This window comes from Ambystoma mexicanum, chromosome 1q (assembly GCF_040938575.1).
Source record: "Ambystoma mexicanum isolate Mex_15411 chromosome 1q, UKY_AmexF1_1, whole genome shotgun sequence".
Taxonomy (NCBI): Eukaryota; Metazoa; Chordata; class Amphibia; order Caudata; family Ambystomatidae; genus Ambystoma; species Ambystoma mexicanum.
In genome coordinates, this window is record NC_090922.1 from 753,941,817 (window position 1) to 753,962,040 (window position 20,224).

The following is a 20,224-nucleotide window of genomic DNA, read 5'->3' on the forward strand; positions in this document are numbered from 1 at the left end:
GGGTACATCATAGCCATAAAAAAGATTGAAGATCATTTCGAACCCAAGAGGAACGTAACGTTCGAGAGGCACACGTTTTTTCAACGCACACAGGACAGTGCAGAATCAGTGGAATCATATGTGGCATCCTTGAGGACACTGAGCCACACATGTGATTTCAGCAATCTCACCGATTCTCTTATTAGAGATCAATTAGTTCTTATAGTACAGGAAAAATTACTTGCCAGAGATGTCTCTTTAGAGCAAGCAGTAGAATGAACACGCAGTATTGAGCAAACTTCGCAATATATGAAGGTATTGAAGATTGACAAGCAGTCCTCACAGAGTGTTGTGCAAGGTGTGTGTGCAGTGATGCCTAAAAGGAGAAAAGCAACCAGAAAGGAGTGGTGGAATCAGAAGTGTTCCAGGTGCGGCAACTCAAGACACTCAGCGATTTTCCTTGCTTGCCCGGCAAGGTTGGCAGAATGTTACAGATGCAAGCGCAAGGGCCATTTTGTGAACATGTGCAAAGATTCATCTGTGAATTCTGTGGAAAAGAGGGACACCGAACACCAATTTGCCAGCCAGCCTTTGAATAGAATGCTAGATGAACCACCCATTCAGGAGAAGAACACTAGAAATGTGTTTCACATTAATGCTTTGTCTGGCGATTTAAAGGGACCAATTGATCATTTCTTGATTGATGGGTGTCATCTCAAAATGAAGGTGGATTTGTGTTCGCCTTGGACCATAATATCTGAAGACACATTCAAAAATGTTCTTGGCAAAACCTCTGATGTTCTTGTCCCTTCCAGAGTCCAACCCTGTGGCTATGGAGAGTTGGACATTGCCTTGACTGGTTAATTCCATGGAATAGTGTCATATAAAGGAAGAGAATGCTCTGCAAGAATATTGGTTGCAAAGAAGGGAGCATCGCTCCTAGGTTGGGAGGAACAGAAAGAATTGGGTGTCCGCATTCAAGCTAGTGCCGCAGAGCATGTGACAATTGCAGAACTCGAAGACAGATGGTCTAAGGAGTTTCCAGAGGTCTTCACTTCAAATCTGGGAAAATTGAACAATTTCGAGCACAGCATAAAACTAAAAACAAATTCAAAACCAGTGGTACACGAAGTGAGACCCGTCCCACTTAAACTGCGCCAGCAACTTCGTGAAGAGCTTGAGAGTCTAATCCAGAAAGGAGTGATTGAGCGCATTGAAGGGACTGAATGGCTCTCCCCTGTTGTACTTGTCACGAAAATCAATGGGAGTTTGAGACTCTGCATTGATCTTAGAGACCTTAACAAGAACATTTTCATTGAAAGACATCCTTTACCCATAATATCAGAAACTCTTGCCACCCTGGGAGAACCTAGTTGGTTTTCAGTAATAGATCTATCTGCAGCTTATCATCAAGTGCCTCTATCGGACAGCTGTCAACATGTAACTGCATTTGTAACATCAGAAGTCACTTTCAAATACTTACGAATGCCCTTTGAATTAGCATCAGCTGCCTCAGTATTTCAGAGGATCATGGAGGAAGTTCTCAAGGGTCTTAAAAATGTCACTGTATTTCAGGACGATATACTGATTTACTCAGGATCTGAAAGTGAACATGATTGGGAGTTGAGAAATGTATTGCAAAGATTGAAAATGTCGGGTCTTACTGTGCAAAGGGAGAAATGCTGCATTGCTCTCAGATAAGTGGAGTACTTAGGGCACAAACTGTCTGGTCAGGGTGTGTCACCAAAAAACAATTTAGTGAAGAACATTTGTGGAGTACCCGCGCCTACTGATAAGGATCAACTTAGATCCTTTATGGGTATGTCAGAATTCTACCACAAATTTGTAGAAAAGTTTGACACTATTTCATCACCCTAAGGAATTTGCTAAAAAATGAGTAAGTTTCAAATGGTCTGCTGAGTGCCAGGAAGCATTTACTGCAATAAAAGAAGGCATCTCAAAAAGCCCCTCATTGGGTGGTTTTGTGAGTGGGAGAAAGACGGTTCTCACTGTGGATGCCAGTTTATTTGGTTTAGGGGCTTCACTGTACCAGTTAGACTCAGGGAAAGAATCACATGTGATTGCTTTTGCTTCTAGGCCCCTAAGAGGAGCTGAGTGTAATTACTCAGTAATAGAAAGGGAAGCATTGGCCGTATACTGGGCCAATTTACACTTCAATTTTTCTCTTTGGGGGCAGGAGTTTCTAATAAAATCAGATCACAAACCACTAGTACACCTTCTGAGTAGTTGTGACTGGGCGAAAGGCTCTGCCAGGATCGCCAGATGGATGGTGGGTTTGCAAGGTTATAATTTCAAGATCATCCACATTCCAGGCAAAGATAATATTGTTGCTGGTTGCTTGTCTAGGCTTCCAATGGAACATACTGAAGATATATCAGGAATAGTCAATGAAGAAGACATGACTATTTCGGATTTGACAGCGTGTGCCGTGGGAAAGGAGGAATGGCTCAAAGCGGATGCATGTGATACCTTTCTTACTAGGGTAAAAGAGTGGACAATACATGGATGGCCCAGCAGAGATGCTTTAAACAGAAATTTTGATCGGTTATATGAGATCAAGTTAGAATTAAGCTTATCTGAAGATGGAGTGAAACTGAGAAGGGGATCCAAGATAATTCCTCCTTCAAGCATTAGAGCCGTTTAGTAGACTTAGCCCATCAAGGTCACCTAGGGATTAATGTCACAAAAAGGTTGTTGAGACAATCATTTTGGTGGCCATGCATGGGCAGTATTGTAGAGAAGAAGGTGTGTGGTTGCAATGAATGTGAAAGAGGAAACAAAGGGAAAATTGTCAGAGAGGTTCTTCTCAGCCCTGTTCAAGTTCCATGTGAACCCTGGAAAAAGCTAGCTGTTGACATAATTGGTCCTATACAAGGTTTGGGTGATATTTCAAGTTTATGGTTGTATTAGTAGATTATCACACAAAGTGGTTAGAATGGAAAGCCCTAAGGGAGGCCACTACCAATGAATGAATCACATTCTTCGAGGAAGTCTTACATAGAGAAGGTTTTCCTACAGAAATCATTACAGATAATGGGGTGCAGTTCTGCTCTCAAAAGATGAAAGAATGTTTGGTGTGCTATGGAATCAAACACTTAAGAACCGCTCTGTACCATCCCAGGGCGAATGGGTTAGTGGAAAGAGCTAATAGATTTATCAAGGGTGTTATTCAATTGGCACTCAATTCTGGCCTTGAATGGTCAGAACTGCTAAAATAAAAATGGTTTGGAGCTATCGCATCACTCCACATTCCATAACCAAAGTGTTGCCGTTTGTGTCTTTGAAAGGTCGGCAACCAGCTATCAGACTGTGTCCAGGATGGCTAGAGGCATCTGGTTGTTTAGAGGTAGACAGGCAGAAAATAATGAGCTTAATTCATGTTGCTCAGAAAGAATACAGGCAAAGATTCAATACCACTCGTAATGTTAAAGATGTGATGTTGTCTGTAGGGGATTCAGTGTTGATAAAAAATCCATGCTTTGGTGTAAAATGTACAGAAAGTAAGTTTATAGGTCCAAGAAGAGTGAAAGCTATACAAAGCAGTGTGGTCATACTTGAGGGGGGGTGAAAGCTGGTCAAAGTCTAGACTGGTCAAAAGCACATCCAAGCCTGACTGTGAAAGTGTGATGAGAGACAATCTGGATTGTGAAAATCAAGAAGAACAGGAGGAGAAAGTATCACAATCACAATCAGATAATGGGACTTCAGAAGACACAGAATCCAGTGTTGAAACACAATGCAAAAGGTCAAAGAAACTACCAGATCGCTTCAAGGACTATTATCTTGAATAGTTGTAGTAAAATGTTTGTTCATGTGTAAGGAGGGAGGTGTGTTAGGTTTGTAAGTTGTTAGGCAGAAACCTGTGCAGTTCCCTCTGGGACCACTGCAAAAGATTTAGGACTACAGGTGTTTGGCAGTAAACCCTCTTGGTAGCAGCCTGTACCACACAGATTCACTTGGTAGCTGTGGCTGAGCAGTCAGACTTCCCTCAAGAAGAGTTAGGCAGTATGTGGAGTATACAATATAGGGCAATCTACACAGTAGAACAAGCAAACACGGAACAAGGCTTCGGTGTAAAGATATAAAGGTATTTATTTATAACAACACATCTATGGAAAACACTCTGGCACTAATACGGAAAACAACTTCAATCACAATTACTATACGAAGAAAAAGATCAATCCCCCTAACAATAGTTTGACAAGTCTAGGTTCACCGGCATCACTTATTTGCAGACAGAGGTGTATGCTTTAACATAGATGGTACTCTAGTATTCGTTAGGACGGGAGAGAAAAATAAGGCAGGTTATGAAGTCAAATCGGTACCAATACTTTTCAGACAAATGCAAGGCAAGTAAGGCAGGGTCTACAGCAGATCACAAAGTTCAGAGGCCAGGCCCACTCGGAGAGAGGCAAGGCAATATGTCCCAAAAAGTGTCTCAGTGGGAATGCGCTACGAGTCTTTATCGCAAAATTGTTATGGAAAGATTGGACCAGTTCAGAACAACACGTTAAAGAAAGCTTGGAGGCGACCCAATGGAAAGGCGAGGATTAAGACACCTCACTCGATCTGGCAGAAACGGAAGCCAGGCGGACACGGTACCTTGTTTGTGGAGAGACAGCTCCGGCGGGGGCAGTTGTTCCTGGTGGTGGATGCACGTCGGGTCTTTGCCAAGAATAGAGATGATCTCGTCGTCGAAGAAAAGTGAAGTCCGGTGCCCCACCAGGGAAGAGACCAGCCGCAGAGTGCTCCGTTACAAGGCACCACTTTTGGTCGCGGTACAGGGGTAGTGGCTTTCCGGTTGCCGAGGTGCTCTGCACGGGCAATTCGACCACTGCGTCCTGGAGCGAAGAAAAAGCAAAGGGGACTGGTTGTTCCCACCAGTCAGGGGAAGAGACTCTCCGGCAGGGAGATCTCCTCTGTCGTCGGGAAGTGGTGAGTCGGTTCCGCAGGGCTCCACCGGAGGTGTCGTCGTTGGAGGTCGGCTCAGCTTTATCCTCGTCGGATTCTTAGGTCCTGTGGCGACTTCTGAAGATCCAGTCCCAAAAGCCCTGCTTTTATGCAGAAAACCCCCATTCATTCAGCCTAGCTGTCAATCAAAACACGTTAAGTGGTGAGCGGGGTGGCTCACCACTTGGGCCAATCACACCCGAGTGCGACTGGAGTTGGCAAGGCAACTCAGTCCAGGGTGCCTAAACCCCCTCCCACACCCCTGTGGTAACCCAGACAGAATGGCACCACTTTGGAGGGTCTCTGTACAGAAGCCCGCCAAAAGTGGAACAAAGGGCTCAACCTTTGGTTTAGGAGTCACAGAGACGAACACAGACGCCATCTGGCAGAAAATACCATCCGATAGACTTATTTAAGATAAGTAAACCGGTGGTATGTTAGAGATTAACGAGGAAAAGTATCAATCTCCAACAATGGGAAGAATCCCATAGGGTTATATTCGGGGTCGAACATAACAAGTAGTTTCCACTGCCACCAGCCAAAACTCGACAACGGGGGACGGGACCGTGCCCCCTCGAATAACAGACCCAGGAGTAATCGAATTACCCCTACTAGTACGTCCACAATAGGATGGTTTGTACTAGTTCTGTTAGTAAATTTAGGTCTAGTAAAGCCAATGGTGACTTTACATGCCCGGGGAGACAGTAGTCAGTCCCCGGGTATGGAGTCTATGATGGAGGTCCTCTAGGATGCCCCAGTGCTACGGCACGGAGTGTGCAGTGTAACACACATAGCAAAACATATGAGACCCTATGGAGTAAAAGACCCCATAGCCCATAGAACACATTGACATTCAAAGGAATTACACACACTCATGTCCAAGAGTGGGAGAAAAAGAGTCTCACTCTTGGCAGGATGGAAAAAAACAAACTCCAGAAATCCAGCAAAGCTGCTGGGGGACTCACTAGGTTAGGAAATTCAGCCTAAACAGAGAATTCTCCCTAACAACCGCCCCCCCCAGACTAAGGGACAGGAGGATTTAATCCACTCCTGGAGGAATCTCATACCTCTAGTCGATGACATACATCCTAGAGAGACCATCAGCATTTTGGTGGTGACACCCTGACCTGTGCTCAATGGTGAAATCAAACCCTTGCAGGCAGATCGACCATCTCAATAGTTTCGGGTTTTCCCCTTTCATTTGCATAACCATCTCAAGGGTTGGTGGTCAGTCTGAATGACAAAAGTAGAACCATACAAGTACGGCCTGAACTTCTTCAGAGCCCACACGATAGCAAAGCACTCTCTTTCGATTGTTGCCCACCTTGTTTCAAGATCCTTCAGCTTGCGGCTGATGAAGCAAACGGGGTGCTCCCTACCTTTCCCATCCAGTTGACTGAGTACGGCACCTATTCCTACATTTGAAGCATCTGTCTGCACAATGAAGTGTTGACGGTAATCAGGAGCTCTGAGTACTGGGGCTTGGAAAAGAGCCTTTTTCAGGTTTTCAAAAGCCTGATTGCACTCCTCGTTCCATCTATCTTTTTTAGGAAATTTGGGCGAAGAGATGACATTCAGTGGAGAGGCTATGGTCCCATAGTTCTCGATGAAATTCCTGTAATACCCAGTGAGGCCTAGGAAGGCTCTCACTTGGGTTTGAGTAGTAGGTGTTGTCCAATTTTTCACAGCTTCAATCTTACTGAGCAAAGGCTTTATTTCTCCACCTCCTACCTCATGTCCAAGATAGACTACCCTACTCTGTCCAATTTGGCATTTACTCGCCTTTATGGTCAGATTGGCTTGTCCAAGAGCCTGCAAAACATCTCTCAGGTGGGTTACATGTTCTTTCCAGGAATTGCTGAACACTGCTATGTCATCCAAGTATGCCATGCCGAAGTCCTCCATCCCATTCAGAACCTGGTTTACCATCCGTTGAAATGTAGCAGGTGCATTCTTCAATCCGAAAGGCATTACCTTAAATTGGTATAAGCCAACGGGGGTCGAAAATGTAGTTTTCTCTTTGGCATGGTCTGTCAGGGCTATTTGCCAATAGCCTGACGTCAAGTCAAATGTGCTGAGGAACTTGGCGGCGCCAAGTTTATCCACCAACTCATCTGTTCTTGGCAAAGGGTGGGCATCAGTCTTGGTGACTGCATTAAGATCTCTATAATCCACGCAGAATCTAAGCTCTTTAGATCCGGCCTTTGGTACTAACACAACTGGGCTAGACCATGGACTAGTAGAGGGCTCTATTACCCCGAGATCAAGCATCTTGCTGACCTCACCTTTGATGTGGGTTTGTACGTGTTCTGACATTCGGTATCCTCTTCTTTTGACTGGCAGACAGTCACCAGTGAGTATGTCATGCTGGCCCCAAGGGGTCAAGCCTGGTGAAAGCGAGAAAAGAGAGGCAAACTGATTCAACATGGATTTGCACTCTTCTTGTTGCTCGGGTGTCAGATTGGAGGAGAGATTTACTCCTTAAATTTGTTCGTCCAAAGGCAAGCCCCTGAGGAGATCCGGAAGAGCTTCACTCTCTTCTTCTTCCTCGGATGATGCTAGAAACAACGCTCCTACATCAGGTCGTGTGACATACGCTTTGAGTCGGTTGGTGTGGAAGACGGTCGGAGCCTCCCTGGGATTGCCCAAATCCACCAGATAGTTAACCTCTCCGAGTTTACCCACAACTCTGAAGGGTCCCATCCATTTGTCTTGCAATGCCCTCTGCCTTGTTGCGATCATAACGAGAACGAGCTGGTCTTGAGCGAACTCAACGATGTTAGCCTTTTGATCGTGCCAGTGCTTGACCAATGCTTGTCCAGCTTTCAAGTTATCGCTTGCTTCTGTCATCATGTGTGACATTCTCCTCTGGAGACCCATCACGTAGTCAGTCACTCTGACTGGCTTGGGGGAAGGAGCACCCTCCAACCCCTCCTTAATCAGGGCCAATGGACCTCTGACGGGATGACCATAGAGAAGTTCGAAGGGAGAATAACCTACTCCCTCCTGAGGGACTTCTCTATAAGCAAAGAGAAGGCATGGCAGTAGAAGGTCCCACTTAAGCTTAAGGGGTTCCTCTAAAGCACCTATCATGCTCTTCATGGTTCGGTTGAACCGTTCTACCAACCCATTGGTTTGTGGGTGGTTAGCTGTTGAGAACTTGTAAGTAACTCCACAGGTTTTCCACATGGCTTTCATGTAGTGGTTACTACTACTTACAAGGGGAGGAATCCCGGTATACTACTGACTAATACAAATTTAGCAGTGTATGCTTTGTCTATATCCAGGAGGATAATAGTCAATGTAAAGGGAGACAAAGTTCAAAATCAGGTACTAGAGGTGCCTTGCATTTACACTTTAAGCAAAACAATAGGAGGGACCAGATGTAATTAAAACATAGTATCAAATTTTAATAATAACAAAGAAATCGACAAGTATAAAACATCCAATTAAATGAATTGGTCCATGACAGTACATATATATAACTTCCAATGTACAAACAACAATAGGGAATACGTAACAGGCTTATATGGCCATTTTACAGAAATGTTACCAGAAAAATACGACCACTGTGGGTACTCGTCTAGCACAAAGTGTGATACCCATACACATATGGATCAATATGTCATATAATATAATCCCTGTTTAAAGTCCAGAGATGTGTCTCGACATGTTTCTGTTCCGTAGGACAAAGTGTGGAACATTCATCAGGAGGTAAGTATTAAACAGTATAGCCTATTTTACAAATGGGGTGGTACACAAATAAATTCGAGCCACATAGTACCTGATAGAGATAAAAACAACAATAGACATCCAAGAGATAGTTAATGAATCACTATGTACTTAGGTAAGTTCAAACAATGAACTTGGCAACAAAATAGGGGAAAAATTACCTATGGTGGTGCCAGTGGGGGCTCTCTACTTAAATTAGTAGGTGTAGGGAGGCAGCCAACGCAACCCTACAAAAAATGTAGAAGATATTGCGGTAAATGATACAAAATCCAGCCTACTAGCACATACAACATAACAGCAAATTACAAGAGTCTGACGCCCAGGTGAAGATCAGTAAGTATAAGCACCTCTTAGTAGGTGAAGGGGCCGATAGCGGTGTGTTACAACTAAGTGTCGAGAGGGCAAAGAAAAGCGGGGGGTAGACCGTGGGGGCTGGGATCTACAATGCACTGTTACCTATACAAGCAAAAAGCCCGAACTAGAAGGATACCAGGAGGGTCCCTGGGTCTGTGTGCGGTGAGAGGTAGATCGAAAAGTGTAATCGTGCATATCCGCGGTGACTGATATCAAGAACAACAATGCAAAACACTTTACCAACAGACTTCCTCGGGTTCGTGAGCGGGAACGGATCTCCGCGGTCCGTACTAAAAAAAGGGAACAGAAATGGAACGGACAACGTTACATAGTGCGCGTTGCCTCTAGAGGACCTCGTAAAATGAAGGGAAGCATTATATTAGGCGACCAGCGAGTGTCTTACCCTGTGCGGAGGAGTGTACGGGATGTAGGTCTTCTGAGTTCGACAAGCCGAAAGGGACTAGTGATTGCGCGAAGCTGCCGATGCTGTCAGGTAGTCAAGGCAACCCCAATGGTCCTATTACTATGTCGGTGATAACAAAACTTGGTGCCTAGTACGGCAGGAGAACGGCGGGCATTTTGGAGTGAACTATAGGGTAACGTTAGTATCTGCCCTAAAAGGACTCCTCAGGTGCCGGCGATCACTAGCCCTTAATAAAAGCAAAGCAATAACCATGTACAAGGGAAAACTCAAGACCCTATCCGTAGAGATATAACAAATGGAAACTCAATGTTAAACGATTGACTCATTGAGCCCCGTCACATCATACCACTTCCATAGAAATATAGCAAATGAAAATTAAATATTATGCCAATCAATTGACTCATTGAGCCCCGTCACATCACTGTGAAGGGTGAAGATCATCTTTTGTTCCATTTTCAACAGTTTCTTTTCACGTGTTGTGTTGTTCATTCCTTTCAAGGCTAAGAGGACCGTCCATGTGAAGTCCTCGTATTTGTGTTTCAGGAGGTTGAAGTGTTTAACAAGGGGAGCATTCTCCGTTCTGTTCTTCAAACAACTCCGATGTTCCATTATGCGTGTTTTTACTTTTCTGACAGTTTTTCCAACATAATGCAGTCCACATATACATGTAATCATATATACCACGTAATCAGTATTACAATTGGTTAGGTTCTTTTGGGTCCAGAGTTTTGAGAGGCCAACATCAACTTCTTTGGATCTGGTGGTTAATTTACAAACGACACAAGTTCCACAGGGATAGTGGCCGGTGACTTCAGGGAGACCCCAAAGGGTGGTGAGTTTAGGTTCCGAGTGTTCACCGATTTGAGTCTGCTATTACTAACTAGATTGCCAATGGTGGTACTTCTTTTATAAGCAAAGATAGGCAGAGCTAGGGGTTGAGTCAGAGTTCCAAAAATGTTCCAGTTTTTCTTTATGATGTTGGTGATTTCAAAACTCCGGTCCGTAAAGGTAGTCACACAGACAATACGTTCATCTTTAGGTTTAGTTGGCTTGGGTTCAAGTAGAGCTTCCCGGTTATTATTGAATGCTCTTTTGGCTGATTTCTTTACTAACTTTTTGGGGTAACCTCTTTGTCTGAGTTTTTTACTGAGTGTGGAGGCTTCAACTTCATAAGTTTCTTTATCAGAACTATTCCTTTTAAGACAAAGGAACTGGCCAAAGGGGAGGTTATCACGTAAATGTTTAATGTGATGGCTGGAATAATCCAGAAGGGAATTCCTGTCTGTGGGTTTGTGGTAAGGTTTTATTTTCAGAACGCCATTTTGGTGGTAGATGGTGAGATCCAAAAAATTAGTAAACTTACTTTCTTCAGTGGGTTTTCACTAGCACATATATACAGCAGATTTTTAGACCTTGCACACCACCCTCATCTCTAACATGGCCAAAGAGAGAACTTTAGCTTATAGGGATGACTATGCTGCAGCCCTCATTCAAGCCATCTCAATTCTTAATCAAGATGACATTGCTGATATCTCACAAGATAAAGACCCCTTCACCTACTAAGAGGTGCTTATACTTATAAGAGGTGCTTATACCTATAAGAGGTGCTTATACTTACTGATATTCACCTGGGCGTCAGACTCTTGTAATTTGCTGTTATGTTGTATGTGCTAGTAGGCTGGATTTTGTATCATTTACCGCAATATCTTCTACATTTTTTGTAGGGTTGCGTTGGCTGCCTCCCTATACCTACTAATTTAAGTAGAGAGCCCCCACTGGCACCACCATAGGTAATTTTTCCCCTAATTTTGTGCCAAGTTCATTGTTTGAACTTACCTAAGTACATAGTGATTCATTAACTAACTCTTGGATGTCTATTGTTGTTTTTATCTCTCTCAGGTACTATGAGGCTCGAATTAATTTGTGTACCACCCCATTTGTAAAATAGGCTATACTGTTTAATACTTACCTCCTGATGAATGTTCCACACTTTGTCCTACGGAACAGAAACATGTCGAGACACATCTCTGGACTTTAAACAGGGATTATATTATATGACATATTGATCCATATGTGGATGGGTACCACACTTTGTGCTAGACGAGTACCCACAGTGGTTGTATTTTTCTGGTAGCATTTCTGTAAAATGGCCATATAAACCTGTTACGTATTCCCTATTGTTGTTTGTACATTGGAAGTTATATATATGTACTGTCATGGACCAATTCATTTAATTGGATGTTTTATACTTGTCGATTTCTTTGTTATTATTAAAATTTGATACTATGTTTTAATTACATCTGGTCCCTCCTATTGTTTTGCTTAAAGTGTAAATGCAAGGCACCTCTAGTACCTGATTTTGAATTTTATGTAGTGGGACATAAAGTTTGACCCCCTGTCAGAGATTACTTCCCTAGGAAACCCGACCCTAGTAAAGATACCAAGGAGGGCCTTAGCCACAGCCAGGGCTGTAACAGTCCTCATAGGAATTGCTTCAGGATACCTAGTAGCATGGTCTACTACAACAAGTATAAACCTGTTGCCTGAGGAGGTTGGAGGATCTAGGGGACCAACAATGTCAATCCCTACTCTCTCAAACGGGACTCCCACAACTGGGAGAGGCACTAAAGGTGCCACATTCTTGGAGCCAACCTTACCAGAGGTCTGGCAGGTGTGGCAGCTCCTGCAGTGTTTTTCTACTTCGGCCCCCATCTTTGGCCAATAGAAGTAGAGAGATAGCCTTTCCTTAGTCTTCTTGAAACTCAAGTGACCAGCCAAAGGAATCTCGTGGGCTAACTGCAAGAACTGTGGTCTGTTCTCTTGGGGTACTACAAGCCGCTTGTAGTCTCCAGGTGCAGACTCGGTCGGTTCACTTTAGAAGAGGCCATCTTCCCAGTGCAACCTGTATTTCCCAGGCTCTTGTCCTTCAGCCTGAGCTTCTGGCTGGTGGCGAAGACCTTCCAGAGTTGGACATTCTCTCTGTACCTTACTGAAGTCTGCCCTGCTGGGTCCACCTTCTGCCAGTAAAGACTGCAGCTCAGGATGGTCAACAGGATCCAGATCTCCAATGAGTTCCTGGCCTTCCATTAGCTCTTCTTCAGAGTCTAATCCTACCACACAGGGTCGTACCTCCCTCTCAGCCTCAACTGGAGGTGGAGTTACGGATGTAACTTTGGACAACCGTGGGGAAGTCCTTGTTGGCTGCACTGAAATGCTGGCTGCTGGTTTCGGGGTAGAAGTCTTAGGTTTCCCTTTCGCTTCTGATTTCTTCGAGACAGCGGCCGACAATTCAAGTGGAGCAGGAGTGATCTCTTTCTTCATCATCTCCGGGAGAGTACCGCGCATGGTCCTCTCTCTTGCGGGTCTGGTTACTCCTGTAACCGTTTACTAGGAGGTCTGGGAGTATGCGATACAACTCCGAGAGTTTTCAAATCGTTACCCAACAGTACGCGTTCTGGTACCTCACTCTGTATGCTGACAGGTATCTTCACAGTCATGTCGTTACACTGGATGAGAACTGGTAATTGGGGAAGCATCTGCACAGGCCCTCCAGCTAACTTGGTGAGGTGTTTGGGTGCCTTAGCAACATCCTCAGCCTGAAAAAACGATGTATCCACCACGGTTATGCTGGCCCCAGTGTCCCTAATGGCAGGAGTCTCCTGACCAATACTCTTTAGTATTATCGGGGATAGAATTATAGACATCTAAATTCTGTTGTTCCCACAACCCCAGAGGTACTTAAGAAACGCTGGCTGAGACTCCAATGGGTTCATCAGCTAGCAGTAGAAAGTTTCCACTTGCCATTTTGACTTCCTCCTCTGGAGCGAAGGCTAAGGAGACAAGCTGGACCCCTGAAGGTTTACCCTTACATCTGGGATCTCCTTTCACATGGTCAGTCGAGCCACAAACAAAGCATTTACCGAATGCTTTTTGGAATTGTGGCTTGTTCTGGCCTCCTTCCGGTTTGGCACCAGAAGACACACTATTCTGCTGTGATTTTCCTTGTGGTTTACCCTTCTGGTTTTGTTTGGGGCCCTCTTTGGAATTTGAGTTATTCGAATTCTCTTTTGAGTCTTTTTTAGGCTGTTTTCCCTCATCCTTCTTCTGAGTTGCCCCAGAATCCTCATGAGTAGCCCTGTTGGCAACCCATAAGTCAGCAGCCTTAGCTAGCCTCCGGGAATCCAATTCCTTTGAATCAGCCAAGTGCTGTCTGAGCTCAGGAGAACAGGCATCATAAATAGACTCCAACATAAAAAGATTCTTCATACCCTCATAAGTGTTCACTTTGTAACCCTTAATCCATCCCTCTAAGTTTTTCAACCCTTCACTCACCCAGGTAGCCCAAGGGGTACCATCATGCTTTTTGAGGGTTCTAAACCTCTTAAGATACTGGGAAGGGGTCTTCCCAAATCTAGCTATCAAAGCTAGTTTCACACTTTCGTACTCTTTCATATCCTCCTCCCCCAACTCCATTACCACATCAGTTGCAACAGGGGGAAGCCTAGAGAACAACCAGGTAAGCAACTCGTTACCTGTGATGTTCTGGAGCCCATGATTGTACTCAAACAAACTCAGCCAATCCAATACATCCAACTTCGGTTCATACATACCAATTAATTCCTTCGGCATCTGGGGTCTTTTGGGACTGGAGCTTCTAGAAGAGCCAGAGACAGAAGCAATTTCGACAGACAACTTTTTCATTTCTAACTCATGCTTGAGCTCCATTTCTCGGAGCCTAAGAATTTGTTGCATTTCTTGGTGTTTCTGTTCAGTTTGAGCAGTAATCCTTCTGAATTCCAAGTCTATTTTCATTTTTTCTAGTTCAAGGACTTGAGGACTTAGTGTGGGACCTGTTATAGGCCCAGTAGGTACAGCTGTTAAGGCAGACAGAGGGGCAGGGGAGACAGTTTCCTTAGCCTCTCCTTCCTCTTCAGCCTCTTCATCACTATCATCAGAATTATGATTTAGATCAACACCATCACTGTGATCTACATTTGCTCGAGAAGTTGGTTCCTCCGAACCAGTACCCAGACTTTGGTTTTCCAGCAATCTTGCTATTAGCTCTAACTTCTTGCCTCTTACGGAAAGATTTTCTTGCCTACAGAGAGCTCGTAAACCCTCAGTATTTTCACCTGACAAGGATTCTTGACTGTAAGCTTCCATAGTAGACATGTTTTTGAAAGTTGTTTTTTAGTGCTAAGCTTTGTGGTTAGTTATCCTAAAGTGTCGAAAAGTACTCTAAACTGTATACTTGATACAAATCCCACCGCTGTACACCAGTGTTAGGCGGGAACCTGTGCAGTTCCCTCTGGGACCACTGCAAAAGATTTAGGACTACAGGTGTTTGGCAGTAAACCCACTTGGTAGCAGTCTGTACCACACAGATTCACTTGGTAGCTGTGGCTGAGCAGTCAGACTTCCCTCAAGAAGAGTTAGGCAGTATGTGGAGTATACAATATAGGGCAATCTACACAGTAGAACAAGCAAACACGGAACAAGGCTTCGGTGTAAAGATATAAAGGTATTTATTTATAACAACACATCTATGGAAAACACTCTGGCACTTATACGGCAAACAACTTCAATCACAATTACTATACGAAGAAAAAGATCAATCCCCCTAACAATAGTTTGACAAGTCTAGGTTCACCGGCATCACTTATTTGCAGACAGAGGTGTATGCTTTAACCTAGATGGTACTCTAGTATTCGTTAGGACGGGAGAGAAAAATAAGGCAGGTTATGAAGTCAACTCGGTACCAATACTTTTCGGACAAATGCAAGGCAAGTAAGGCAGGGTCTACTGCAGATCACAAAGTTCAGAGGCCAGACCCACTCTGAGAGAGGCAAGGCGATATGTCCCAAAAAGTGTCTCAGTGGAAATGCGCTTCGAGTCTTTATCGCAAAATTGTTATGGAAAGATTGGACCAGTTCAGAACAACACGTTAAAGAAAGCTTGGAGGCGACCCAATGGAAAGGCGAGGATTAAGACACCTCACTCGATCTGGCAGAAACGGAAGCCAGGCGGACACGGTACCTTGTTTGTGGAGAGACAGCTCCGGCGGGGGCAGTTGTTCCTGGTGGTGGATGCACGTCGGGTCTTTGCCAAGAATAGAGATGATCTCGTCGTCGAAGAAAAGTGAAGTCCGGTGCCCCACCAGGGAAGAGACCAGCCGCAGAGTGCTCCGTTACAAGGCACCACTTTTGGTCGCGGTACAGGGTTAGTGGCTATCCGGTTTCCGAGGTGCTCTGCACGGGCAATTCGACCACTGCGTCCTGGAGCGAAGAAAAAACAAAGGGGACTGGTTGTTCCCACCAGTCAGGGGAAGAGACTCTCCGGCAGGGAGATCTCCTCTGTCGTCGGGAAGTGGTGAGCCGGTTCCGCAGGGCTCCACCGGAGGTGTCGTCGTTGCAGGTCGGCTCAGCTTTACCCTCGTCGGATTCTTAGGTCCTGTGGCGACTTCTGAAGATCCAGTCCCAAAAGCCCTGCTTTTATGCAGAAAACCCCCATTCATTCAGCCTAGCTGTCAATCAAAACACGCTAAGTGGTGAGCGGGGTGGCTCACCACTTGGGCCAATCACACCAGAGTGCGACTGGAGTTGGCGAGGCAACTCAGTCCAGGGTGCCTTAACCCCCTCCCACACCCCTGTGGTAACCCAGACAGAATGGCACCACTTTGGAGGGTCTCTGTACAGAAGCCCGCCAAAAGTGGAACAAAGGGCTCAACCTTTGGTTTAGGAGTCACATTGACGAACACAGACGCCATTTAAAAACCGAGTTCTGGCAGAAAATACCATCCGATATACTTATTTAAGATAAGTAAACCGGTGGTATGTTAGAGATTAACGAGGAAAAGTATCAATCTCCAACAATGGGAAGAATCCCATAGGGTTATATTCAGGGTCGAACATAACAAGTAGTTTCCACTGCAACCAGCCAAAACTCGACGAGGGGGGTCGGGACAGTGCCCCCTCGAATAACAGACCCAGGAGTAATCGAATTACCCCTACTAGTACGTCCACAATAGGATGGTTTGTACTAGTTCTGTTAGTAAATTTAGGTCTAGTAAAGCCAACGGTGACTTTACATGCCCGGGGAGACAGTAGTCAGTCCCCGGGTATGGAGTCTATGATGGAGGTCCTCTAGGACGCCCAGTGCTACGGCACGGAGGGTGCAGTGTAACACACATAGCAAAACATATGAGACCCTATGGAGTAAAAGACCCCATAGCCCATAGAACACATTGACATTCAAAGGAATTACACACACTCATGTCCAAGAGTGGGAGAAAAAGAGTCTCACTCTTGGCAGGGTGGAAAAAAAACAAACTCCAGAAATCCAGCAAAGCTTCTGGGGGACTCACTAGGTTAGGAAATTCAGCCTAAACAGATAATTCTCCCTAACATAAGTTATCCCTGTTGTCCAGTTCCCTGTACACCAATGTTCCAAGTGATGTATACACATTCTGAGAATCCTCAACTACTATGACTCCATCAGAATGTGTAAACAGAATTTTATGTTTGAAATAGGCAGTTGATCCCAGCATCTAATCCCTTAGGTGCATCTGCTGCCTGCTGTGATCATACTTTCAATAAATACTTATTTGATCCTTATTCGGCGTCGTACCTCTCTTAACAAACATATTGACTCTGTTTAGAAAACAATGTTGCAATAACCAGCCAGACATGCTCAAACAAAGTCTTTCTGGAATACATAATGTTGCTGATTGTAGATGGGGGAAGCCAAATTGGAACTGTTTAATTCCTCTAAAAGGCAGTTCAATATGTTGATTTTTACAGATGTGTGTACTATGCCACTGCTTTATTAAATTTGCGGTACCTTTATTCGATTTGGCTTTTTTTTTTGTTTAATAGAATTCTTCAAAAATCGAATAAAAGGATAATTAAATTATGTATACATATTTTTACCTGTAGGTTGAAAAGTAAACTAAACCAGAAAAGTCTAGTCCTTCGGAAATCAGGTTCACATGAAAACATCAATTACGAAAAAGCTGACAGCATGGCACTTGGAATAAGGTGAGTCTACACAGCAGAGCACCATTATCACTTCTAATGTTATGCTTGCATTTCTGTTCTATGGTTTATTTCCAGTACAAAATACATACTTTGCCAAATAAAAATGTCCAATTATGCACGATCCATGTTCCTTTGTAATCGGTATACGGTATAGACTTTCTTTTTGTAGCATAAATTGATTTAACAGGAACTGTATTACATTTCAAAATGTTAAATGAACACATTTTATCCTCACATTCTAAAATCCCACTCATTCATATACATAAATAAAAATAAATAAAATACTGAAATAATGTAATGCATTTTCTTTAGATTAAGAGCTGAACTTCTATTTACTGGAGCTATATAAATAATTCAGTAAAAAAACGTTGTTAAAGGGACGTTATGGTTAAGTTGCGCTACTAAAAACCTATGTAATTCAGTGAAAAAAACTTTGTTACAGCGACATTATGGTTCCAAGTAAAACCGAAAAACCCCTGAAATTCGCCAGTAATGGTAAGCTAAGCTACCATAACTCGGGCCACCACCGTGCACTGCTAAGACTAACACCCACGACATCAAAGATGACATCACAAATGTCATTGATTGTTAGGCAGAAACCTGTGCAGTTCCCTTTGGGAACACTGCAAAAGATTTAGGACTACAGGTGTTAGCAGTAAACCCACTTGGTAGCAGTCTGTACCACCCATATTTACCTGGTAGCTGTGGCTGAGCAGTCAGACTTCCCTCAAGAAGAGTTAGGCAGTATGCAAAGTATACACAATAGGCACTCAGATACAACAATACAAGCAAACACTGACCAGAGCTTTGGTATCAAAGTATATAATTATTTATTTTAAAACACACTGTTTGAAACAGTCCAGCACTCTTATCGTAAAACACTCTACACACAGTTACTATTATAATATATACAACCCTTGTTCCATATCAGGTAAGTCTTAGTTAACACCACTTATTTTCATACAAAGGTGAGTGCTGAACTATAGATGGCACTCCAACAAGTTCATGAAGAAGGGAGGGAAAAAGACAGAATATGGGAAGGTACACCACTCTAAGCTTTAGGAACACTATTAGCAAGGCAGAAGAGCAAAAGTCACTTGTGAGCCAAAGTCCATAGGCTGGGCCCACTCTTAGAGAGAGCAGAGCACAAATGTGCCCAAGATCACACAGTTACCCTAGGCTTAGAAAGTCTTGCAGAGAGTTCAAAAAGAGTTTAGAGAGGCTCAGAAAAGTTTAGCCAGGGTGTCCCAGGCTAACCCAGGTTCGAAAGCCGGGGGCTAAATCTACCCCGTACAGTCGGTGGCAAGGCAAGCCGGGCGGGATACGGTACCTTAAGTGGGAAGGATCCTCCAGCGATGGCAGTTGTTCCTGGCAGCGGGTGCAAGTCTCTTTGTCATCCAGGGGAAGAGAAGATCTCGACTTGGAGGAAAGATGAAGGTCGTTGCACTGCCAGGGAAGAAACCAGCCGCTGAGTTTTCCGGTTAAAGGTATTACCCTTTAATTCGCGGTCGTGGTAAAACGTGGTATCCCGGTTGCCGGGGTGCTTGGCACAGGCAAGGCAGCCACGAGATACGTCGGGAAGGCGAAAAGACGGTGAAACTGGTTATCCCCACCAGTCAAAGGAAGAAGACTCTCCGGCGGGAGATCTCTGTCGTTAAGAAAAGTGGTGAGACGGTCCAGCAGGGCTCCACCGGTGGTGTTGTTGTGGCAGGTCGGCTCAGCTTCTCCCTCATCGGATTCTTAGGTCCTGTGGCGACTTCTGAAGTTCCAGTCCCCAAAGCCCTGCTTTTATGCAGAAAACCCCCATTCACTCAGCCTAGCTGTCACTCAAACATGCTAAGTGGTGAGCCGGCCGGCTCACCACTTGGGACAATCAGGATGGAGTGCGACTTGAGTTGCAAAGGCAACTCAGTCCAGGGTGCCTAAATCCCCCTCCACCCCTCCTAAGTACCCCAGACAGAGTGGCACCACTTTGGAGGGCTTCTGTGGAGAAGCCCGCCAAAAAGTGGAACAAAGGGCTCGACTTGGGTTGGAGTCACAGAAGAGAACACAAACGCCATTTTAGAACCGAGTTTTGGCAAAAAACACCACCCGGAGAATTAATATTAATTAAATAAACCGGCGGTATGTTCGAGGCTATCGTAATTAAATAAATAAAGATAGTAGCCTCGAACAGTGGGAAAATCCCATGGAGACATATTTGCAGTTGAATATAAAAAGTAGTATCCACTGCCACCAGCCAAAACTCGATCAGGGGGGACGGAGACGTGCCCCCTCAACTAACAGACCCCAGGGCAATCGAATTGCCCCAGCCAGTACGTCCACAATATGATGGTTTCTACTGGTTCTGTTCAGAATTTAAGACTAGTAAAGTCAATGGTGACTTTACAGACCCTGGGAGACAGTAGTGAGTCCCAGGGTATGGAGTCTATACTGGGGAGTCACTATGACACCCCTGTGTTACTGACTGCACTGAGGGTGCTGTGTAACATACATCACAAAAACACATGAAGCCCTATAGAGTAAAAGACCCCATAGCCCATTAAACACATCTAGAATCAAAGAAACACACTCAAATCATGTCCAAGAGTGAGGGTAAAAGAGTCTCACTCTTGGCAGGAGAAAAAATAAACCCCAAAAATCCAGCAAAGCTGCTGGGGGACTCATTAGGTTAGGAAATTCAGCCTAAACAGAGAATTCTCCCTAACATTGATGACATCACTGATGA

General features: G+C 44.4%; 1 protein-coding gene across 3 annotated transcripts in view; it reads left to right on the forward strand.

The window, feature by feature from the left end:
- RGS18 (regulator of G protein signaling 18) overlaps positions 1–20,224 on the forward strand; it is a 726,926-nt gene that overhangs the window by 378,790 nt on the left and 327,912 nt on the right. For all 3 annotated transcript variants that reach the window (XM_069641341.1, XM_069641342.1, XM_069641343.1), the window contains one exon: positions 17,395–17,496. In XM_069641341.1, the coding sequence (XP_069497442.1) occupies positions 17,395–17,496 (102 nt within the window). The remainder of the gene's footprint in view (positions 1–17,394; positions 17,497–20,224) is intronic.